The sequence below is a fragment of the Megascapheus bottae genome, chromosome 7, assembly GCF_031878675.1.
Source record: "Megascapheus bottae isolate mThoBot1 chromosome 7, mThoBot2.hap1, whole genome shotgun sequence".
Lineage (NCBI taxonomy): Eukaryota > Metazoa > Chordata > Mammalia > Rodentia > Geomyidae > Megascapheus > Megascapheus bottae.
The window spans coordinates 46,454,416-46,479,558 of NC_143515.1; the positions used below are offsets into that span (position 1 = coordinate 46,454,416).

At 38.5% G+C, this 25,143-nt stretch overlaps 1 protein-coding gene across 5 annotated transcripts in view; it reads left to right on the plus strand.

The window, feature by feature from the left end:
• The window catches only part of Rtn4 (reticulon 4), a 54,788-nt gene that overhangs the window by 23,309 nt on the left and 6,336 nt on the right, over positions 1 to 25,143 (plus strand). For 4 of the 5 annotated variants that reach the window (XM_090336912.1, XM_090336911.1, XM_090336913.1 and 1 more), the window contains 2 exons: positions 20,421 to 20,628; positions 22,202 to 22,340. In XM_090336912.1, the coding sequence (XP_090193038.1) occupies positions 20,421 to 20,628; positions 22,202 to 22,340 (347 nt within the window). Of the gene's footprint in view, positions 1 to 5,672; positions 5,849 to 20,420; positions 20,629 to 22,201; positions 22,341 to 25,143 lie in introns of those variants that run through there. The other variant, XM_090336915.1, reaches the window with a different exon arrangement.

Genomic DNA, 25,143 nt, shown 5'->3' on the forward strand with positions numbered 1-25,143 from the left:
AATAAGGACAAGAATATTTGGTAAAAGGGAAGGAGACAATCAATAGAATAGTAGGTAAGCATAATAAAGGACAAAGAACCATATAGCTGATTAGCCAAGGTTCATGAAGTAAGTCTGGAGCCTGCGCACTGACTCCCCATCCTAGGTGATATCCAGAGTATAGAACAGGATGCCTCCGCTTAGAAAGCTCCACGGGGAAGAGCTGGGTGTTAATAAGTTGAGGTGAGGGCAGAAATACTTAGCAAAGTAGTCAAAGGTTTAGGAGAATGAGGGTTTCAAGAAGCACAGTTTAAAAAAAAAAAAGTGTGGAGGAGAAAACAATGGAAAAACATCCGAGCAGCCTGGTATGAGGGGTCTGGGGAGACATAAACAGCAGGCATGTGAGCAGTGGTGAGATGCCTGTGAAGTCTTCTCTTTCTCCAGCTAACTCTGGTGAGGCATACCTGTATTTAGTTTATAAATAATGCTAGTTTATTAGACTCTGTATATTTACACTTATTTTTACACATCTGAAGTATTTTCTCTAATTACTAGAAAAACACATGAGTCAATTAAAATGGACATTTTAAAGAATTTCGACAATTTCTTGTTTCCTAAATATTCTTCCAGACCTTTTATACTTGGTATTTTAAACAAAACCTTCACCAGTTTGGTAGAAGTTATGTATAATATAGGTTTTTTTATTGCTAGTAAATAAGAATATATTCAATATATTTATTAGGTATTTATGTTTTGGCTTTTGTGAAGTTCATATTCATATCTATTTTTTTTTTGCTAGTCCTAGGCTTGAACTCAAGACCTGAGGACTGTCCTTGGCTTTCTCAAAGCTAGCTCTCTACCACTTAAGCCTTAACACCACTTCCAGCTTTTTTTTTTCTATGTATGTGGTACTGAGGAATCGAACCTGGGTCTTCGTGCATGCTAGGCAAGCACTCTACCAAACTCCCGGCCTTGTCTTTTTTTAAAATATAGGTGTGTTTTTTTTTTTTTTCCTGATCTTATTGCTGCAAACTCTTTTTTGGTGGGGGGGCAGTCATGGGACTTGGCCTCTGGGCCTGGGTATTGTCCCTGAGCTTTTTAGCTCAAGGCCCTACGCCTTGAGCCACAGCACCACTTCCCATTTTCTGGTGGTTAATTGAAGGTAAGAATCTCACAGACTTTAGTGCCTGGGCTGACTTTGAACCTCCATCCTCAGATCTCAGCCTCCTAAGTAGCTAGGATTACAGGCATGAGTCACCGCGTCTGGCTGCAAACTCTTGTGTTACAATTTTTCCTTGAATATATTTATTTCCCTTCCCTCCTTCCCTCCTTCCCTCCTTCCCTCCTTCCCTCCTTCCCTCCTTCCCTCCTTCCCTCCTTCCTTCCTTCCTTCCTTCCTTCCTTCCTTCCTTCCTTCCTTCCTTCCTCTCTCTCTACCACGAGGCAAAACTCCCAGCCCCCCTCCCCCACTTTGATTTTTTAAAGTTTTATTTTACATTTTAGTGGACATTTTCACATTTCCAAAAGAAAAGTCTACTTTTTAAAAAATTACTTACTGTTTGATTTTTATATTTAATTTTGACCTATTTTATTTAAACTTGCTTTTGGATTCTGGCTTGAGGTAATTTGTTTCATGTGTCTTTTTGCTAGTGGAGTTGTCTTTCATATTTCCATCACGCTGATTTAGCATTTTAGTTTCAGGCAGCTGTTCTCTGGAGGCTCAGAGCTACCACATTATGAGTAGTAGTCTTGCTAGATTGGTTGACTTGGTCACTTGAATAACTGTAGACTGGGTGTTGGTGCCATCTAGTGTTGATGGGAAACAAGTCAGTAGATTACTTATAATTGATCATCTGGAATAAATTCAGCTGGGTAGAGAAGTTTAGTGTGCTGTAGATGTCTTATAAATAACTTTCAAGATGAACCTATAAGCACGTTTGAATTTCGATGTCTTCTACCTAATTGAACAAAAGAGTTAAGCTATCATTTAAGATTTTAAATGACCACAGGTTTTTTCTCAAATCTGTGTACTTCAATGTAAACTTGAAAGCTAGATTTATTGAAAGCCTAATGACCAGGTTTTGAATTTACAAATGCTTTGGACCTTTGGGAATGAATATCTATGCATTTTAGACTTTAATGTACCGTAAATCAGTATTTTCATTAACTTAATTTTTTTCTTTATGGAGTTTAGTGTTTATTTAGCAATGAATATGACATCATATCTGGACTTTAAAAATGTTCGTTTTGCTATTTTAGGTTTTATTGTCATTAATTTTCTAAATTAAAGCCCTCATTTCTTAAGATTTAATTCAGTAATGTCGTGCTATAATCTCGTCCATAGAGGGCATTATATTACAACATATTACAACAATATTACAAAGCACGGTTTAAAAATTATTCAGTACTTCTCAGTAATGAGACATTGCTTAAATTTGTACCTCTATATAGCTTAGAATTTTGAGAAAAGTAACACTGGTATAGTTATAATTGTTTTATATTAATAAAGACTCCTGTCCTCTATTGCTAGAAATAGAAGTAATTACTGCAGCTATGAAGGACAGCATGCAAGCAGGTTTTTGTTTTTGTTTTGTTTGCCTGAGTTCTTCAGCGTACGCTCAAGCTCTACCACTTGAGCCACAGCACCACTTCTGGATGTTGGTGCCTGTGCTAGGACCCAAGAGGTCCTCAGATCTCAGCCTCCTGAGTAGATAGGATTACAGGCGTGAGGCACTGGCACCTGGCGCAAGAAGTCTTTGAAGTTAACACTTTGGATATATGATTGCTTCTTTCATCCTTTATGTCCCTTGTATCAGTAACCATTGTAAAGAAAACAGATCAAAAGCAAAGCAAGTTCTTCTTGACTTCCAGAGAAGAAGTGGGAAACAAATGGGAAAGGAAAAATACCTTAGGAGACCTGGACAGACTGATAGATGTTTTGCCTTTTGCTACCTATTCTAAAATACAGTTCTTTGCTGTGTGAATTTCTGCCAATTAAGTACAAGCTCAGAAAGTATACACATTTATTTCTGAGTTATAGAAAGAAGATTTTTAAAACATTCTCTGGCAAGATTGATGTAACCCCCCTGCTTACATAAGCACAGTTTAAACAAAAAAAGAACATCTTGATGTGGGATGTTAGAAGAGACATGGAAAGCAGGTAATTACTGAGTACAGCATCCTGTGGCAAGGAGTTGGGATGCACTTGGGAAGATCTTTGCCATGCTTGGGAGGAGGCTGTAGGAATAAGGTCATTGAGGATCGGGAAACTGGATAGGAACTATGGAGTTGTATTTAAAAAGTTCTGTCTGTGGCTGGCCACTGGTGGCTCACGCCTGTCATCCTAGCTACTCAGGAGGCTGAAATCTGAAGATTGCAGTTCAAAGCCAGTCCATGCAGGAAAGTCTGTGACACTTATCTCCAATTAACCCCCAGAAAACTGTAAGTGGCACTGTGACTCAAAGTGGTAGAGTACTAGCCTTGAGCGAAAAAGCTCAGGAATAGCACCCAGGCCCCAAGTTTAAGCCTCACGCCCGCCTCCCCCCCCCAAAAAAAAAAAAACCCCAGCACCTGTTGTATTCATCAATTTTTTTTCCAAATTGTAAGTATCCTGCTGAGCTAATCTTAACAGTTGTGAAGAAGTAGTTATCACTATACAGGGTTGAAATGCTTCTAGAACTTAAAAGCTTTCTATTTTGACTTTTTAATCTCTTGGGAGATTATGTGTAATGTTGAAATGAGTGATTACGTATTGTTGTAGATTCTTAGGACTCTTAAGTTTAGAAAACAAACTAAATCAGGTTCCACTAAGATGTGAGTAGTATAAATGCTAATTGCTTTTATAATACCAAGAAATCATTTCTCTCCTTCTATTAACTTGAAGTGTGTAACTGCTGTTTTGGGAGTATGTCAGCCTCATGCTAGGCTTTATTGACCTTCAGGTTTTTCTTCTCTCTTGACAAAGTTTGGCCATGGTGGGATTAGAGCCCAAAGCCTAGAGCATGCTAGTCTAGCACTCTACCACTGACCTGTGTTCCCAGCCCCAACCCAGTTTTAAAAGACTTGCTACTAGAAAGCTTAGTACTTGGTAAATACTGTGGAATTCTAAACTGTAGTGTAAGGAGGCCACATCTTGATAAACAGTATTACTTTATCACATTATGCAAGGGATCAGTGAATAATTTTATTTATTTATTTTTTGCCAGTCCTGGGACCTGAACTCAAGGCGTGAGCACTGTCCTTTGGTCTTCTTCATGGGTAGAGCTCTACCACTTGAGCCACAGTACCACTTGTATGTGGTACCAAGGAATTGAACCCGGGTCTTCATGCATGCTTGGCTGGCACTCTACCACCAGGCCAAACTCCAGGCCCAGTGAATAATTTTTAATGTTAAATGTTAACTCAGATCAAGTTTAAGAGTTAACTGGGGGAAAAGAAAAAGAGTTCACTTGACTTTTCTTAATATTGGAGGAAGAGAGAAAGGAGAAAAATGAGCTATCACATTCACTCCACTTCTAATGTTTAGGATTTCTCAAGGTTTTGTAGCCAAGATTTATAGCAAGTTCTGGAACATGTTTCCTGATTCATTGTAGCTTTTCCTTTTCTGCATAGGCAGATGTTAGCATCAGGTAAACTAGTTGTGGCACATTGCTAACGGCATGCTGTTCTCCACTGGAATGATCGCCAACTTGTAGAAAGGAACAGAAATGATAGAAATGCTATAAACTTGATTTGCCCTTACGTCATTTTTCCAAGGCAAAAGATAGAATTAGCACATGAAGATTTCTTCCTTAACTTGGGACCTACTTACAATGCCTGCAGTGGTATTTATTTAACATGAATTGAAAGACTGAGCTGGGGTAAGTAATAATTAAATGTATATTTGCTAGTGTGTGGATTTCCATGATTGCAAAGAAAAAAAAGATTAAAAGTTTAGATTGTTGAAATTGAGAATTTTCTATTGAAGTAATATAAATTCAGTGAACAATTTAATGCTGATTCTCTGCCTCTACTCTCAACACTAAAATGTTGAATGTTTTAAGTCTTAATAAACTTGAGAAAATAAGAATTTCAGCATTTTCCAAGCATGAAATTTAAGCTATTATCCATTTTGGAGCAGTTCTGGGCTTGAGCTCAGGGCCTGAGCACTGTCCTTGGACTTTCTCAAAGCTAGAGCTCTACCACTTGAGCTTCAGCACCACTTATGGCTTTTTTTTTTTTTCCTATGTTTGTGGTACTGAGGAGTCGAACCCAGGTCTTTGTGCATGTTAGGCAAGCACTCTACCACTAGGCCAAACTTCTGGCCCCTAGCAGTCCATTTTTATCTTAGTAGGTAACTATTAAAGTTTCTATTGAAAGTGGACAGAAAAAAGAACATGCAGCATAATTATCTGTCCAAAGAAAAGCAAAAAGAGAAGAAGGAAAGGAAAGGGGAGAAGGGCATACAGGTCTATGTATATTTCAGTACATTTAGTAGCTCTGTGGGAAGAATAACCCTCTTAGCTATTTTTGTAGGTTTGCCCCTGCCCTTACCAAGGCAGCTCCATTTGGTATGAGAGACAAGCAAATGACTAGAACAATAACCATATAGAAGGAAGGCATTAATGGGTGAGAATTAGTAGCCTAGTTACAGAGTACACTGCGTCAGATTGCTCCACACCCAGAAGACAAGTCAGGTGACTTCAGTCCTGCTGCAGTTGTGCAGCAGAACAGACTGCAGACCTGAGTGAAAGAAACAGCTATTTCATGTCTTGGGGAGGAGATTTCTGCAGTCTCAGTTTTTCTGTTGGAATGCATAATTGATCATTGCAGCTGGAGGGCAGATCGTGACAAGAGATGGACGGTCAGAAGAAAAACTGGAAGGACAAGGGTAGATCTGCTTTCTGTTCTTTTGGAGTTTTTATGTCTAGCCAATAATGTATTTCTGCAGATTAGTGTTGTCGTTTTGCTGTATTTTGGACCAAAAGTGAAGACCGTGAAGAGTTTAAAGGCCGAAAGATTGAAACAGCTATCTTACACGGTTTTATAACTGGTTGTGTGTTAGAAAATGTTCTTTTTCACTGGTGTTTGGTTTTGTCTTGTTTAGGTTTTATTTTTTAACCTTGCATATTGTAAATAGTTAAGATTTAATAGATTTCATTTGTGTGGTCATTTAGGTGTGATAAATATAAGTATTTGTATCCCTTGGTGGTGTTTTCTGTGACTTTTTAAAAAGACTTATTTATTTAGGTAGTTGAAATTCTGCCCAAAGGTTTGTATAGGTAGCAAGGTCGCTGCATGTGCAATAAATAGATTTTCTTCTTTTGTACTCTAAGGAACCTTTAAAATATTACCAGATACCTTTTAATTTTATTTTATGTATCTTGGAATTCTTCAAACATGTGCCTACTCTTAAATGCACACTTCTATTTAAATCACTAACCTTTGTCCTTCTAATAACCAATCAGTGATCTTGATCCCTTTTCCTCCCCCTTGAAAGCTCAGATCCTTTCAAATCTCTGTGGATCATTGTGTAAGAATTTAAGCCTTAAAGTGGTCAAAGGTTGACTGTAATGAATATCCTTAACTGCATTTTATTATGTAGATGGTTAAATGCCATTTTTTAAATGAGGAAGTAGTAAGCTAAATATCTGAACATTTAGGGTAAGTTTTTTTAAAAACGTGAGAACTATTTTTAAGTAGTCCAAATGGATATCACATACAATCAAGAGTTATTTTTGTTGTTGTTTATTTATTACTTTTTTTTCTGGCTATCTTCAAGTTTTAAAATTCTTCTAAGGTATTTTTAGTTTTTAGAACAGAATTGTTAGCAGGATGAGGATAATATCTCAGAGCACTGTCTAAAGTTAATTCCAATAACTTACAAAGTGTCCTTTAAAACAATTATTTGGTCAAGAAATATAGGGAAAAGGTGAATTTTAAGGTTGAAACATTGAAAGACCTTAAATTCAGTGTAAAGAATAGAAAACAAATTACTGCTTTGGATTTTTCCCCTTTATGATTCTTTTCAAATGTGAACTCAAGAGAAGAATTATTTATCCTTCTAGGTACTAGTGTTCAAAATGAAAAATTAGTTGATATACTCACTTTGGATGAGGAAATACAAGTATTCAACATAGCAAAAAAAAAAAAAAAGACACGATATGGCCTATTCTGTAACTTCCAAGGTTTTGTGCTAAGAATTTAAATGATAGACTGTTAAATAAACTGCTAAGTTCTTTATTTGATAAAGTGAATTAGGAATATTTAAGGCAGGAGAAATTAAGATCTTATATAGTCCATCTCTTACCAGAAATCCTTTGTTTTGTTTTCAGACATCAAATGTGAAACCAAATTTACTCTTAATTCTCTCTGTAGAGCCTTACTTGGTATGTAAATAGAATGGCTCAGTACTTTTTACTGCTTGTTTAAACCATATTGGTGAATAAAACCAACTTTACTTTCTTTTTCTGATTGAGTAAGTTACATTTTAGTGTTTTATCAGCAACTAATTTTAATGTTATAGATTGCAGAATAAGACTAAAGTTTGGAAGTTACCAAAAAACTGCCACGGAATAAATTTGTTTCATTTTTTGAAAGGTATGTGACAATGAAAGAAGGAACATAATGTAGGGTCTTAAATAAAGTTAAAAGGATATTGAGGCTTATTCTTCCCCCTGCTTTTCATTCTTCCTCCAAACCCTACCCCTAAGTATAATAGAAGCCAAGTGTTTTGATTTCAGTGACTTAGGAAACAGTGAGCGTGATTGCATGCATGCATGCGTGCGTGCGTTTGTGACTTGTTTATTTTTTGCTGATTGGATATTTGATCTTTTAGTCTAAAACCAGTATTAACAATTTGCATTTTTGTATAGTCCTTATATTTTTATCATTCCTTAGCAGAATACCTATGTATAATAATTAGAATCTTAATAGTATTTGATTATTAGGGCTATATGGAAACCTTGGATTAAAACAATAAAAAATACAGGTAAGCTAAGCCGGATACAACAGAAAAATGTTCTGGATACAACAGAAAAATGGAACTGAAGTTGAAAGATTGGTGTGGTCAAAGAATATAGATTTGGAAGACTGAGGTCAGGTTTCCTCAAATTCTTCTATGTATGAAAAAAATCACCTAGTTTAAAAAATATAGATTCATATCATTTTAAGCTACAGAGTCGGATTTTGTAGGGCCAGGCAGTCTTGTGTAAAAAAACTTTGTAATCTGATGTAACTCATTTTATAATGAGGCAAATTTGGAAAACTAATGTAGGATTTGAAGCTTCTATTCTGCTTTAATTTGATTTTGGATGGAGTAAGAAACTTGCCTTTTAAAAATCTTTCATTTTCTCTTTTGTATGATTTGTAGGGTTTTATTTTGAGGTTTTCTGGTTTATGAATAGATACTTTGGACCAGATTGTAGAAGACATTGGGGTTGGAATTTTATCCCCAGCTTTTGAGAGTTTTATAGTAGAGAGTAATAAAGGTTTGGGATTTCTCCTGGATGTTGTATAAGTTAACATGCTCAATGTGCATGTTATAGAAACTTTTGAAGCTATGTAGAAGGCAAACCTATCAGTTCACAGGAAGTGAGCAGGAATATATCTTTTAAAGCATGTGCTGGATGCCGGTGGCTCACACCTGTAATCTTAGCTATCAGGAGGCTGAGGTCTGACGATCACCATGCCAAGTCAGCCTGGACACTAAAGAACGTGAGACTCCTACGTGCAGTTAACCGCCAGAAAACGGGAAGTGGTTCTGTGGCTCTAGTGGTAGAAGGCTAGCTTTGAGTCAGGATCAGCACCCAGACCCAGAGTTCAAGCCCCATGACCAACCAAAAAAAAAAGCATGTATGTATTTCATTCGAGCGGGGGAGGGGCAGGCAGTCCTGGGCTTGAACTCAGGGCCTAAGCAGTCTCCTTGGGCTTTCTCAAAGCTAGAACTCTACCACTTGAGCCACACAGTACTATTTCTGGCCTTTTCTATGTATGTGGTACTGAGTTCATACTAGGCATGCACTCAACAACTAGACCAAACTCCCGGCCCCATCCTTTCATATATTAATCACTAAATATGGAAATGCCTCAAGTATTGGGAGTATAATGCAAAAATGATTACAATTGAATCAGATTTTTGTTCTAATCCAGGATTACTTCAGAGTTTCTAGGGTATAGTATTTATTTAGGCCTCTGATGCCCTCCAGAAAGATTGTGCAAAATGTTCTTATGGGTAACAAGTGAGTGTCTCTCATGGAGCCATAGCTAAAACAGTGTGTTATGTGTGTATGTAATTTTCAAAACCATTTTCAAGTTAGGCATTTTGTCAGTGTAAGTAAATTACTTTATGAGAACCAAGTTTGTATTACAAGAAGAAAAAAATAACAGATGTGCATGTGTTTTCTATGTATGTAGAAAATATAGGATTTAGTGTCTAATAAGGGTAAGTACTTGAAAGTAAGTCTTTGTGTTTATTTACCCCAAACTGGATATTCCTGATTTTTTTGCCATGACTTCTAAGTGATCTTTCCACCTAAATCTCAAGTGTCACAGCCAAATTAAAATGAACCTTCCTAAAGTTCAGTTCTTAAAATTCATGTTGCCTCTCCTGGACTTTTTTTTTTTTTTTTTGCCAGTCCTGGGCTTGAGCTCAGGGCCTGAGCACTGTCCTTGGACTTTCTCAAGGCTAGAGCTCTACCACTTGAGCCTCAGCACCACTTCCAGCTTTTTTTCTATGTATGTGGTACCGAGGAATCGAACCCAGGTCTTCATGCATGCTAGGCAAGCACTTTAACCACTAGGCCAAACTCCCGGTCCTCTCCTGACTTTTGAAAGGCATTTTGTGACCTCGTCTCCAGTATGGTGCCCCTCTATGTGATACCTGTGCCAGGCCACATTGAAGGTCTTGTTTTCTAAGTATACCTGCTAGGGCATTTGCTCATGTTTTCTTCTCTGCTTAACATGTTTTGTCCAAATTGTTTTGAAGACCCAGATTCCTCACACAGGAGTGATCTATGTTTGTTGTTAATTCCTATCACTAGGTTTTCAGTGTGTGCCTTCTTATATAGCAATTTATATGTATCGTGGCCATTTTTCTAGCCTGTAAATTCCTCGAAGGCAAAAATGATAGTTTCATGGCTAGTTCTCCTGTTTGGTTCTGCACAGCTTCTGAAAAAAAAAAAAAGAGAGAGAGAAGCTGAAAGCTGAGACCTCTGAGTTCAGAGTTCAGAGTTCAGGTTTACTCCTGGCTTTTAATTCTTTTTTGTTGTTGTTGTTGATCATGGGGCCTGTACTTTGGGCCTCCACGCTGTCCCTGAGCTCTTCAGCTCAAGGCTGTGCCCTACCTCTTGAGATAAGAGTCTTGTGGACTTTAGTGCCTGGGCTGGCTTTGAACCGTGATCCTCAGATCTCAGCTTCCTGAGTAGCTAGGATTACATACGTGAGCTTCCACACCGGCTTACATGTACATTTTTTGAATTTTTTTTTTCCTAGTAGAAAAAAACTTCTCCTTTCTTAAAGGAGAAATTAAGTAACTTTAGCAACTTATATAAATTCAGGATTTTAGAGTATATCCTCAGACAAGGCATTTTTCCCCCCAGTCCTGGGCTTGGGCTCAGGGCTCTCAAGGCTAGAGCTCTATCATTTGAGCCATAGCACCACTTCTGGCTTTTTTTTTTTTTTTCTGTTTGTGGTCCTGAGGAATCCAACCTGGGTCTTCGTGCATGCTTGGCAAGCACTCTACTACTAGGCCAAACTCCTGGCCCCTCCTCTTTTTTTTTTTTTTTTTTTTTGTGGGTCATGGGTCTTGGACTCTGGCCTGGGCACTGTCCCTGAACTTGTTGGCTCAAGGCTTCTCCTCTACCCTTGAGCCAAGCCCCACTTCCTGTTTTCTAGAGGTTAATTGGAGGTAAGAGTCTCAGGTCCTTTTATATACTCAGGCTGGCTTTGAACCTTCATCTTCAGGTCTCAGCCTCCTGAGTAGCTAGGATTACAGGCGTGAGCCACTGTGCCTGGCCGGACAAGGCATTTTTATAGTCATGTAGTACAACTTTCTCATTTTGCAGCTACTCAGGAGTCTGAGATCTGAGGATCGTGGTTCAAAGCCAGCCTGGGCTAAAGTCCGAGAGATTCTTATCTCCAGTGAACCACTAGAAAACAGGAAGTGGAGCTGTGGATCAAGGGGTAGACCGAGACCTTGACCTAAAGAGCTTAGGGACAATGCCCAGACCCAGAGTTCAAGCCCCACAACCACCAAAAAAAAAAAACCCCAAAAACGAAAAAACAAATTATTTGTTCAGGACCACTTAACTGGTACTGTGAGACCCTTTCTGCTTTATGATTTGTATTTAAATAACCAAAGATTGATGAATAGAAGAAGCTGAAATATGGAAGCTAAAATGACCCATGTTTGGTGTTACATCTGTGCAGTCTAAATTTGGCCTCTTACTGGGATGATGTAAGTTTCTTTTTGTGTGGTCCTCTGCAGTAAAAGGCAGTAGTCAGTGACAGCAGCCAGGAGAGAAAGTAGATGTGGCTAAGCAGGTGGGAACTCCCTGGACTGGGTAGAACTTATCTTAGCCTTCAGGGATTGGATTATATGCTTGAATATAGGAGAACATTTAGTGAATAGAATTCTAATTTTTTTCTCAGCATCTTTACATTTCCTTTTTACTTATGCTCTTGATCTCATCTGTTGTTAGACTTTGGGATAAGGATGTTAAAATTTTACTTATTTTCCCTTGGAGCAGTATTCTGAGTTTTTAGTTTTCTCTGCCTTCTCAAAAAGGTTTATGTATATAACTGTATATATCTTCTTCATGGCTTTCACTTCTTAGACCTGTATGAGGCTTGATAGATACTACAGTACTATTGTCTTTCTTCAGCTACTGTATTGCCACTCCTATAATTTTATTTTCTATAACATTTACTTTAGAAGGTCATGCAAATTTAACCAAAAAATACCAAAAATTAATGATAACATTGCAAGAATTGGTATTGAAGTATACTTGGGAATTAATCGTTAGAGTACAGACTTCCTAAAATTCCTTAAAAATTTCCTTAAAAATGTGAGGAATTACAAATGTTTTTTGTTCTATTTAGTTCTTTCTTTAGATTCTGATTGTTTACACCTAAGTAATCCTATACAGTTTAAACAGATTTTTTTGGTAGGTCATGAGGCTTGAACTCTGGGCTTGGGCATTGTCCCTGAGTTCTTCAGTTCAAGGCTATCCCTTGAGCCACAGTGCCACTTACAGTTTTCTAATGGTGAATTGGATAAGAGTCCCAATATCCTTGGGCCTTCTATAGCAAGCACTCTACCACTTGAGCCACTTCCGGCTTTTTCTATGTATGCAGTCCAGAGGAATCGAACCTGAGTCTTCCTATATGATAGGCAAGCACTCTACCACTAGGCTAAACTCACAGCAGTCTCATGGACTTCTTTAGTGCCTGGGCTGGCTTTGTGTGGTCCTCAGATCTCAGCCTCCTGAGTAGCTAGGATTACAGGCGTGAGCCACCATGCCTAGCTTAGTTTAAGATATTTAAGATTGTACAACTTGTGAAGAGAATACTGACTTTGAGTATGTGGATACCATCTATTATTCTCCCTTGAAAATATATTAAATGTATAGATTTTGCTGTGAGGGAGAAATTAACATGGTTTAGAAAAGTGGGAAGTTAGGGCTCTTCTGCTCTGATCTCATATGGTTTTTCAATATGACCTAAATAATAGGGAATATTTCTCTTAATTACACTTTTATAATTTGAAGTAGTTGTACCAAGGGGTTGCCATTCACCGGTCAGTTTAAGAGGGCAGTGCACCAGGCTGGGAGTTTGGCCTAGTGGTTAAAGTGCTTGCCTAGCATGCACGAAGACCCGGGTTTGATTCCTTGGCACCACATACTTAGAAAAAGCCAGAAGTGGTGCGGAGGCTCAAGTGGTAGAGCTCTAGCCTTGAGAAAAATCCAAGGACAGTGCTCAGGCCCTGAGCTTAAGCCCAGGATTGGCAAAAAAAAAAAAAATAGTACAGTGCACCTGTACTGGAGCTTGAGTTGAGCCTTGTGGTTTCACTTGGCATTTTCACTCAGAGCTGGACCTCTACCACTACACGTATGCCTTTCTGGGTTTTGCTGATTAGTTGAAAACTTGTTTGCCTGAGCGGGCTTTTGAATCTTAATCTTGGTGTCTTTAATAGTAGGCTTGAGGCTAATAGTGATAAGTGAGGCATGTTGATGATAACTGAATCTTAATATTTCTTATTAAGGTGAATCTCATTCATAGGAAACAACAAATGACCATAGCTTATTTTTACTTTTCTGTAATATTTAGGCATTTTCTACTTCAAATTTTTAGGGGAGAAATACAACTAAATGAACCCAAATTTCATACCAAATAATGAGGGGAGGATGATTTAGAACTTATCTTAAAACAGTAAATTAAGAATTCAGAAAATAAGTTTGTTTTCTTAATGAAATTTAGTTTATAATTATAGCTGTGCATAAGTTTTTTGTTTGTTTTTGTCAGTCATGGGGCTTGAACTCTCTTCAGCTCAAAGCTACTGCCCTACTTCTTGAGCCACAGCCCCATTTCCCGTTTTCCAGTGGTTAATTGGAGATAGGGATCTCACTGTCTTTAGTGCCCAGGCTTGCTTTGAACCTTGATCCTCAGAACTCAGCCCCCTAAGCAGTTAGGATTGAGCCATCGTGCCCAGCTGTGCATAAGTTTTAGAATAAATAAAGGATGCATCAAGTTTTTTTTTTTTAACTTTGGGAGTATAATTTTTGTCAAAAAATGCACAGTAATCCAGAATGGCATCTTTATTTTATTTTCTGGTAAATTGTATATAATAATGGTCTCAGTAAGATGTTGAAGTTTCATTTACTTTCCTAGGGCTTTTAGTCTTTGGAGAACTTTCAGTATTTTGGAGCACTTTTCCAACGTCACTCAATACCATAACCTTGTGAAATTCCCATTAGTAGAGTTTACACTTTTGTAGTTGATTTTGTTTTGTTTTTTTGGTGCTCGTCCTGGGACTTGAACACAGGGCCTGGGTGTACTGTCCCTGAATCTTTTTTGCTCAAGGATAGCACTGTACCACTTGAGCTATTGACCACATCTGGCTTTTTGGTGGTTAATTGGAGGTAAGAGTTTCATAGACTTTACTGCCTAGGCTGGCTGGCTTCGAACTGTCATCTTCCAGTGCTCACCTGATGTGTGTTATTTTATGTGGTAAGGAGTTTAGGTGATGAGTGAGGCTGGATGGTGAGGTTAAAAGAATCTTTAGTTTGGATTTATGAGGTTGGAGTATTATTTATGATAATTTGCTTTCTTCTGCTACCTTATGATTTCAGTTACTTCATAACTCTTTAACATTTTAAAATCTGGATGGGAGGATTCTTTTGTACTCCTATTTAAATAAGTTGTACAAGTTATTTAAGTTACATAAGCCAGGTGCCATGGCTCACACCTGTAATACTAGCTACTAAGGAGGCTGAGATCTGGTTTGAAGCCAGCAGAGGCAGAAGTCTCCCTGAGGGTTTTGATCTCCAAATAGCCACTCAAAACTAGAAGTGGAACTATGGATCCAAATGGTAGAGCTCTAGCTTTGAGTAGAAGTGCCAGGCTGCGTTCAAGCTCCCTGATACCCCTCCCCTCCTAAAAAATTCTCTTTATTTTTATTTATTTTTTTTTTGCCAGTCCTGGGCTTGGGCTCAGGGCCTTGGGTTTTCTCAAGGCTAGAGCTCTACCACTTGAGCCACAGCACCACTTCAGGCTTTTTTCTATGTATGTGGTACCTAGTAATTGAACTCGGTTTTCAGGCATGCTAGGCAACTCCCTCCAAAAAAATTCTCGAGTAAGAGGAATTATATAATCACAGTTATAGTTTTAATGTATTTTTAGTATGGAGGACAATTAAGTTGCTTCTAGGAAATACAATTTACAGAATGTGGCTTACTTATTATTGAGTGTATTATTGGAATTTATTGATCTCATTTAACTTTGCTCATGGTTATATGTAAAACAAAATAAATACAGATTTGTGATTAGAGATAATATATACACAGTAAACTAGTTCTGGGAAGAAGAGATAGGCAAGCATTTGGTTGAGATTCTTTGTAGTAAATAGCATGTTCTATTAGCTGGAAAGAGCCCAAGTTAGCAATGCTCTTAAGGCAAGCTGATTTAGAAACAAAAAATCAGGGCTTACTTGTAAACATTGCATTTAAACTACTTGAATTCCCTGAGTAACTTTAGTCATTTGTTCATCTGTTATATTTATTTTGGCAAGCATTTCTGTATGTTTAAGTAACATTTTAGATGGGTGTAATTTTTTCACTAACTTTATACATGGGAAAGTAGGTTAAGTGATGTGCTCAGGTTACACTGGTGGTAAATTAGAAGGAATATGCCCAAACTTCTTACTGTCTTTGTGGAAAGAGCTAAGCACCCGTCTTATACGGATCCTTTTTCTGGACTTCCACCTGTCATCTATGTGTGAGATGAATGCTTACTGTGTGACTCAGAAGTGGACTGTGTACTAAATTATCATTTATTAAAATATGTAATTTCTAAAACAAAGATCATGGTTGTTAAAAATAACTGAAATTTTAATATTCTAATGCCCAATATTTGTTGCCCAATATTTAACTCCTTTTTCATTCTAAACATGACTTTACAAAACAGAACTTAACTATTTACTTTTGCTAAGAATTAAGTTATTTTTCTACCAGCCATTCCTTGTTTTCCCAGTAATTTTTAGGATTAGCTAGTTCAACATTTTTTTTTCCCTATGCAAAAGACTAACATTGAAACCTAGGTTGACTATTCAGAGAACAGCTTTAATAAGAATTTGGTCAGAGGCAGAATATAATAGCGTGACTGCTGCAAGTAAGGCATGTGGGCTAGTGCTATTTTTAGCTATGGCAGATGACAGTTTGTGATTTCCAAATGTAGGCAACTCTTTACTTTGCAATGTACCAGAAATTTTATTTAAAATGTTATAGTTTACTGAATTATTTTAATTTAAAATTTGTTTGATTAAGGGTGCTATACTATTTGTTCTATTCAGAAGCACAATGATTTTTATAATGTTTATTTTGAAAACAAATGAACAAGGATTTTAAGGAGTAAATTTCCTCCTCTTCCCCCACCCCCACACACTGTCCCCCACCCCCACACACTGTTTTGGGGCCAGCACTCTATGACTTGAACCTTAGTGCTACTTCCGGCTTTTTCTGTGTATGTGGCACTGAGGAACCAAACCCAGGGCTTCATGCATGCTAGGCAAGCACTCTACCAACAAGCCATATTCCCAGCCCAAATCTCTTCTTTTTAATTACAGGAAGTTTATTAAAATTGTGGTTGTAGTTGGGCGCAGGTAGCTTATACCTATACTTAAGAGGCTGAGATCTGATGATCCCAGTTTGAAGCCATCCCAGGCAGGAAAGCCTGTGAGACTCTTCTTTTTGTTTGTTTTGATTTATCAGTCCTGGGACTTGAAGTCAGGGTGTGAGCACTGTCTCTGAGCTTTTTCTGCTCAAAAGGCTAGTGTTTTACCACTATGAGCCATAGCCACCACTTCTGATTTTCCAGTGGCTAACTGAAGGTTAGAGTCTCATGGACTTTCCTGCTAGGGCGAGCTTTGAACTGCAATCCTTAGACCTCAGCCTTCTGAGTAGCTAGGATTATAAGTGTAAGCTATAGCTGCCTGCTTAGCTACCTGTGAGACACTTTTACTGCCAATTAAGTACCAGAAAGTCAGAAATGGAACTTGGCTTCAGGTAGTAGTAGAGTGCTAGCCTTGAGCAAAAAAGCTCAGAGATAATGTCTAGGCCTTGAGTTCAGACCTTAAGATGGACATCAAAATGAAATCAAATAACAAACCCCACAACTATTTTAGAAATTTTAGATAAGAGTAAAGTACATGCATAATTGACACTTGATTATACAATATTGGACAGCCATGAAAAGCTAAGCTTTTCTTGGTCAAGCCCATGTTCAATCATTCAGTTACCATGAAAGAGCATTGGATCTTAGTCCGGGGCTTTTAATGCATCTGTGTGGTGATCATATCTGTATTCTGTACGTTACAGAACTGGGTTTACTATTTCTTTGAGGATTACTGTATCTGTACTCTGGTTTTGGTATCGGAACTGAACAAACACTCTATAAACTAATGAATATAATAACTGAGGAACACTAGAAAGAGCAGGGTTTGAAATATTTCTCGGATGGGATTTTTCATTATTTTTGCTATTTATTGTTATAAAGGTGAATGTAGAGAGCAGTTGCAGTTTTGCAAGTCAGTGATGAGTTCATTGCTTTTTGGACAGTGCCACCCCTTCCTTTGCTCCCTCCGTTTCCCCCTCCGTCCCACATAGAAGTGGTTGGTTCATCTTCAGCATCTTGTCTGGTGAGCACCCCTGCATTTGTTCGCCCTTTGTCCCTCCATTTCTGTGCTCACATGGGATTTTGATAAGGTTTCATGACCCCCCCCCCTTCATCCAGCAATCCTGGATTAATCAGAAAACTTTCAGCAATCCATGGACTAGAAATACTATTGATGACTCTCAAGGCAACCTAGTTAGAAACTAGTGTTTTTTTCATCCTTGCAGCAGGAACAACCTCCTTTTCAAAACAAGATTGAAGTCTTTTAATACCCTTCCTGGTGCCTTTGGTAGCAGCCTGTGACGCTTTCCTATTCTAGATAGTAATTGCTTCTGTCTTCTGTGTGACTATTCCCACCAAATTGTCTCACCTCTCACCGTTCTTCCCTAAGGCTCTCATGAGCAGTGGCACTGCAGTCTTCTTCCAGCTTATGTCAACATGTCTGTCACGGTCTCTATTCTAAGGTCATCTACATATTTTGATGCAACATGTGTAGGCTTGCATGTATGATTTCTAGAGTTCTTCCTGCTTATTGAAGTACTTAAGGATTTATTAATTTTAAAAAACCTTTTCCTTGATTTTTGTGCTATTCCTAGGACTTGAAGTGAGCCTGGGTCCCTTAGCTTTGTTTATAAGAGTACCACAGACTTTGCTGCCCTGGGCTGGCGTCCAATTAGAATCATCAGAGCTCAGCCTCCTGAATAGCTAGGATTACAGATATTAGTGGCTAATATGAGAAATCTTAATTCATTACTTCGCTTAATAAGTCAACATCCCAGGGAAAACATTTGTTTTTACACACATTTGGGAGATAAAGTAGAGAGGAATGTAGTCACCTGCCTGAAGTTACATATCTATTAATTTATGAAGCTGTTGTTGGGGTCTAGGTGATTCGACACCAATGCCTAATTTTTTTTTTTACAATGTCAGAAACTTATATACATTTAAAAAAATGCTATTAGCTATTCTAGGCATGGTTGTAAAACACAAGTTGGGAAAGGCTTGAAATTAATGTGGACACTTTCAAAATGAAAGTTTTCATGATAGGGAATGTTAAACTATCAAATGATAGTTAAGAGAATGGAATAAAAATGTATTAGATTCCTTCTAGCTAAAAATGTACTTAAAAATGTGTACTTAAAATGTCTTTTCTTGTGAGGAAGGGTGTAGAGATTAACCCATGGTCTTGTACATGCTAGGCACACACACTGCTGCCAGGGTGCTTGTAGAGTATGCTGAGAGAGATGAAAGGACACAGTTTATAACACCTTGCATTTTACAGTTTTCATATATAGTTCTTCATATAGAAAGTACCCATGACAATAAAGGGAAGTCACATATACATATACATACACACTTAGAACTTCCTAAGGATCAAAACCACAGTAGCCTTTAAACCACAGTAGGCAGCTTGCTGGGCAGCTTACTCATGCCTGTAATCCCTGCTGTTCAAGAGTCTGATCCTGGAGCATTGCAATTAGAAGCCAGCCCAGGCTGAAAAGTCTATGAGACATCTCCAAAATGGCCAACAGAAAGCAGGACTGAAAGTTTGACTCCAGTGGTAGAGCACTTATTAATCAAGCAGACTATGTAGGTATTAAGACCCAAGTTCAAGCCCTGGTACTTCCAAAAAGGGCATGGGGCTTCTTTTATGTTTTCTCCTTTATCAAAGAATATTTAAAATTTTACATGATTTTTTTTCCCCTCACAATTAAACAGGATTCAGAAAGAGATGAATTCTTTTTTTGTGTGTATGCTGGTCCTGGGGTCTGAACTTCAGAGTCTGAATGTTGTCCCTGAGTGTCTTTTACTCAAGGCTAGTGCCTCATCACTTGAGCCACAGTGTCACTTCGAGTTTTCTTTTGTTTTTGGAGTAGTTTATTGGCGATGAGTTTCATGGACTTTGCTGCATGGCTGGGTTGGAACCACGGTCCTCAGATGTCAGCCTCCTGGGACTGGCAGAGATGAATTCTGTGTAGCCTAACAAAGAGCCCTGTGGCACATTGCATCGTTCTCCTTAGGTTGGTTGTAACCTAATCTTAAGACCATAGGCCTACGGTTATTTGATCCTACTGTGGCACTGAGACTATGGGCCAAGAGCTGACTTGTTAAATTTGGTTTTGCCTCCTTACTATTAATAACTGTTGTATAACAGCCTGCAGATGTAGTTTTTACAGTTTTCTTAGACTCCTAAGTTTTTATGGCATGTTTTTCCTCGTGTGGTAGATTTTCAGCTATGTAAGTGCTGTTTCCCCTATCTTTTGCTATGTAGGAAACATGTTAGTGATAAGCTATGTAGCATTTTAAATTTCATACCTTCTAAAAGTAAAACTATAAATCTTGGGCGAATAATTTTTAAATAAAATTTCAATCTCAACATTTTTGAATTAGTGATTTTCTGCACTTTTGTCTTATTGGGGGTATCTGATTACAGTATTTATTAAAGTTTTCCCTATAACTTGAATATATATCATTAATTTCATGAAGAAGAAAACCCTCCAGTGATTAGTCTTATTTTGGAGTGCAAGTTTGCCAAGCCTGAAACAGTTTCTAGGGTTTTTTTTTGTTTGCTTGTTTGTTTTTCACCAGAGTGAGTTGATTATGCAGGAAATTGCTTGGAATAAAAGACGCTTTAGTTGTGTTTAGTTGTATAATCCTAGCTTCTGAGGAGACTGGCATTTGAGGATCACTGAGGATACAGTTTGAAAACTGGGTAGGAAAGTCTATGAGACTTATCCCCAATAAACGAATCATGAAAGGTTAGAAGTGGCACTGCAGCTCACCCTTGAGCTGTGCACTACCCTTGAGCACAAAGAAATTCAGGGACAGAGTCCAGGACTGACTCCCCCACCCCCAAGAAAAGACATTTTGTGGTTAAAAAAAAAAAAAGTACAAACAGGTGTAGATATTACATATACTAAATTACAGTAGGTTTAAAATGTATCTTAAAAGGCTTTCATATTTTAGGTTGATAGAGCCAGTGGTCTTTTACTTCTGTAGTAGAGCCACTATGAATGTGCCAAGTCCAACTAGATTAAAATACTATTCTAATTCAGATTTCTTTTCCCCAAATTTAGTTGTTGACCTCCTCTACTGGAGAGACATTAAGAAGACTGGAGTGGTGTTCGGTGCCAGCTTATTCCTGCTGCTTTCACTGACAGTGTTCAGCATTGTGAGTGTAACCGCCTACATTGCCTTGGCCCTGCTCTCTGTGACTATCAGCTTTAGAACATACAAGGGTGTGATCCAAGCTATCCAGAAATCAGACGAAGGCCACCCATTCAGGTGAGATGTCTGGAAAAACAAGGCACACAGAGAAGATACTACAGAATTGCAGCCACGTGTTTGCTTCTGAAGTGTTGTGCCATATGTACTGCTCTTCCATTCTCATGTACTCATGTTTCTTTCCACTTTTTTGAGATAGTTTATACTATATATAAAACTCAGTATTCGGGCCAGGAGTTTGGCCTAGTGGTAGAGTGATTGCCTAGCATGCACTAAGACCCGGGTTCGATTCCTCGGTACCACATACATAGAAAAAAGCTGGAAGTGGTGCTGAGGCTCAAGTGGTAGAGTTCTAGCCTTGAGAAAGTCCAAGGACAGTGCTCAGGCCCTGAGCCCAAGCCCAGGACTGGTAAAAAACAAAACAAAACAAAAAAACCTCAGTATTCAAAGAATATATATATTCAGAGTTGTATGGCCATACATCTAATTCTGGGACATTTCATACCAAAAGAATCTCTACGTTTATTAACAGTTACTTTTCACTCAGGTTCTACTACTAATTCATCATGTCTGTAAATGATTTTCTTCAAACATATATATACATCTAGTAACACTCTGTCATCTTAGGTTTTGGCCTCCTAGTTTTAATGTTATATTTGTTTTCATCTTATGTACAGATTACTACATTTTGTGTTTTCCCACTGTTCCTTCACTGTGGACCACTGATCTGAAACTGTAGCCATGGCCAAATCCAATGTATTATATGATGTGCAGATAACATTTTACTGGAATACTACAAAGCCCATTCATTTAACAGCTTGCATACTATAATAGCAGAGTTTAGCTGTCCTAGAGACAAGTAAGGACTTCGAGGCTGAAGTACAGAGTCAGTCTGCCCAGCTCTCTCTGATTGGACTCCCTCTTAGCAGATTGATTTCTGGTTGCCTCAGATTGCATCAATCTTTGTAGGTATTAATAGATTAATTTTTCTAAACACCATCTAGCAAATGATTCCCTGGATCTAGTTATGTTAAGAACTTTAGTCAGTGGATTCCCATGGTAATTTCCATTTATAAGTGAGAGGAAACTGAGGCTCTTAGAGACATGATTAAGTACCTGTGAGGTGACGTAGGCCAGGCACAGGTGGGTCTGGCTTCTTTTCCCCTTCCTCCTTCCCTCCTTTCCATGTATGTGCTCACCCTCCCTCCTGCCTCCCTTCCTTCTGTGTGTACTCATCCTCCTGTGTCCCTTCCTTCTTTGTGTACTCAGGGCCTCATGCTCTCATTTGACTTCTGTCCTCTACCACCAAACTGTATCTCCACTTTCCGCTTACTGGTGGTTGATTGGAGAGAAGAATCTCAAGGACTTTACCGTCTGACCTAGCTTCAAACCATGAGCCCCACAGTTACAGGCAAGAGTCACCAGCAGCAGGAAGCATATGGTTTTTTGCTTGTCAGCTGACAGTATATACCAATGAAATTAAGTCTAGATGAACTTTTATATTTTGCTTTATGTAGAAACAGTAGATTTTTATTAAAAGTAAGCTACTTTTATAAATGTTCATTTATATATAAATGTTTGCTGATTGACATTTGGGGATGAATCAATGAGAAATATGTGTTTTGTTTTCCAGGGCATATTTGGAATCTGAAGTCACTATATCTGAGGAATTAATTCAGAAATACAGTAATTCTGCTCTTGGCCATGTGAACTGCACAATAAAAGAACTCAGGCGCCTTTTCTTAGTTGACGATCTAATTGATTCTCTGAAGGTAAATTTATTTGTTTTCTTTTTCTAAACATACACGGAATTCTATTTCTCTGTATTCAAGTAAATGATAAGGATGTAATGAAATCACATTATTGTAAGCTTACGTTTTAGAAGTCAATGTCTAATAATATATTTTGGAGGAGAGTGCTACTCATTAATTCATATATTATTTCATACTTTCAGAAATTATGAAACTGAAGGAAATTTTAGCTGGCTTTCAAGAGTAAACAGTATTTAATGCTTCTAATACTGCATGCTATTTATTCTGTTTGACCTTGTTTTAGAATTTAGCTCTCAGTTTTTCAGTTCTTGTGTGATTTATACACATACATAATGGATTTCATATCTTGGATTTTCCCTTGTATCCTGGAAAATACTTAATTGAAGAAAAATCTCAACTGATCTTTTTTGGTATATGTAGGAAATTTTCTTTAGTTCTTTTGTCCCACCATATAGAATCTCACCTTGCAAGTAAACTACCAAATTTCTGATTGACTAGACATAAGTACCAACCTTCACATAATTTGAGCCCAGCACTGGAAGCATTCCACTTGTTTTTCACATGAGCTTGTAATTTATGCTTTATCATAGGTACTATGACCTATGATTCTACTGTATGCACTTTGATTCCTTTCCAACCTAGACCTTTGTAGAAATCCAGTGTGATGATAATTGTCTTTTTCCCCCAAGAGAAATACTTTAGTTTACAATTGATGATGCAAGCCATGAGTATTGTATCAACAGGAAATATAATTTCTGAGTGATCAGAATAGGTTCTAATATGTAAAATGTATTTAAAAAAGTATTTTAGGGCTGGGAGTTTGGCCTAGTGGTTAAAGTGCTTGCCTAGCATGCACGAAGACCCGGGTTTGATTCCTTGGTACCACATACATACAAAAAAAAAAGCCAGAAGTGGTGCTGAAGCTCAAGTGGTAGAGCTCTAGCCTTGAGAAAGTCCAAGGACAGTGCTCAGGCCCTGAGCTCAAGCCCAGGACTGGCAAAAAAAAAAAAAAAAAAAAAGTATTTTAGCCTTTGTAACAAGCAAGTGATACATCATTTTCAGTTATATGCTTTAATAGACATGGACTATGTAAATAAAACGTTCCTTTCTCACATATTATGCTAGGCAGGTTAGTTTTTATTTTTATGTTAGTTTTATTTTTTAACCCAGGTTGGCTTGGTTCACAATCGTCCTGTTTTTTTTTTTCCTGTTGTTTTTGCTGTCAGTACTGCAGCTTGAACTCGAGGCCTGGTGCTGTCCCTGAGCATTTTTTGCTCAAGGATAATGCTCTGCCACTTGATCCTCAGCTCTTCTTTCAGTTTTTTGGCAGCTAATTGGAGATGAGTTTCCCAGACTTTCCTACCTGGGCCAGATTTGAACTGCCATCCTTATATCTCAGTCTCCTTAGTAGCTAGGATTACAGGCATGAGCCAAGGGTAGCTGCTAAGTCTCTCTGTGTACACCTCTCTTTCTGCTGTAGCTGGTTTGGCGGTTGTACAAACCCCGACTCTGCCTGGGCTGGCCTTGAAGCGCAGTCTTGGTCACTTCTGGAGTGGCTAGGTTACGCTCCGCTTACCGTTAAACATCGTGGTTTATTAATATTGGGATAGGAGAAGACCCTTGAGCCAAGCCCCACTTTCCTTTTCTAGAGGTTAATTGAAGATAAGTCTCAGGTCCTTTTGTGCCTGGGCTAGCTTTGAACCTTGGTCCTTAGATTTCAACCTCCTGAGTAGCTAGGATTACAGGAGTAGGCCACTGTGGCCGGCTAGATCCTATTTTTTTAAGTGCAAGAAAGGCTGGATACTGGTGGCTCATGCTTGTAATCCTAGCTACTCGGGAGGCCGAGATCTGAGAGTCACGGTTCAAAGCCACCAGGGCACAAAAGAGCGTGAGACTCTTATCTCCAATTAACCACCAGAAAGCCAGAAGTGGTCATGTGGCTCAAGTGGTAGAGTGCTAGCCTTAAGCTGAATAGCTCAGGGACCATGTCTAGGGACAATACCCAGAGTTCAAGCCCCATGACTCACCAAAAAAAAAGAAGAAGAAGAAAAAAAGAAGAGAAAAAATACACAAAAGGACAGAGAAGCATGGCTTCTCTCAGTAGAGTGCCTGACCTGACTTCATGTCCCAGTCCTGCTCCCTGTGGCATTAAACGGAAAACTTTGAATTATATCCTTTTTTTCTGCCACTTGAGCCACAGCACCACCTCCAGCTTTTTCTATGTATGTGGTTCTGGGGAACTGAACCCAGGGCTTCGTGCATGCTAGGAGAGCACTCTACCACTAGGCCACACTCCTGGCCGCTCTGAATTATATCTTAACTCCCTATTTTAAAGGAAACCTTACAGTGTAGACCTTCCTAGGCTTCAAACCCAAGGAGGCTCCAGACATTGCTAACTAGTTCCTGCCTTTTTTTATGGGGGGGGACTGGGGGGGAGTCATGTGGCTTGAACTCTAGGCCTGGGCGCTGTCCCTGAGCTCTTCAGCTCCAGGCTACTGCCCTACCCCTGGAGCCACAGCTGCTTTGAACCTTGATCCTCAGATCTCAGCCTCCTGAGTAGCTAGGATTACAGGTGTGAGCTACCGCAACCCGGCAATTCCTGTTTTTAATCTGGGAGTTATGGTACATGTTTATAGTCCCAGCTACAGAGGTGTAATAAGAAAGAAAAAGACAAACCTGCTTTTTGGAAGCTAAAAACCCAGAAATGATCTAATAATTTAATTTCTTACTAGAATAAGACCAGGTGTTTTCAGCATGGGATGTGTTTCTGTAATGTGGCTTTGTGTAGATCTTGTGTGATAGT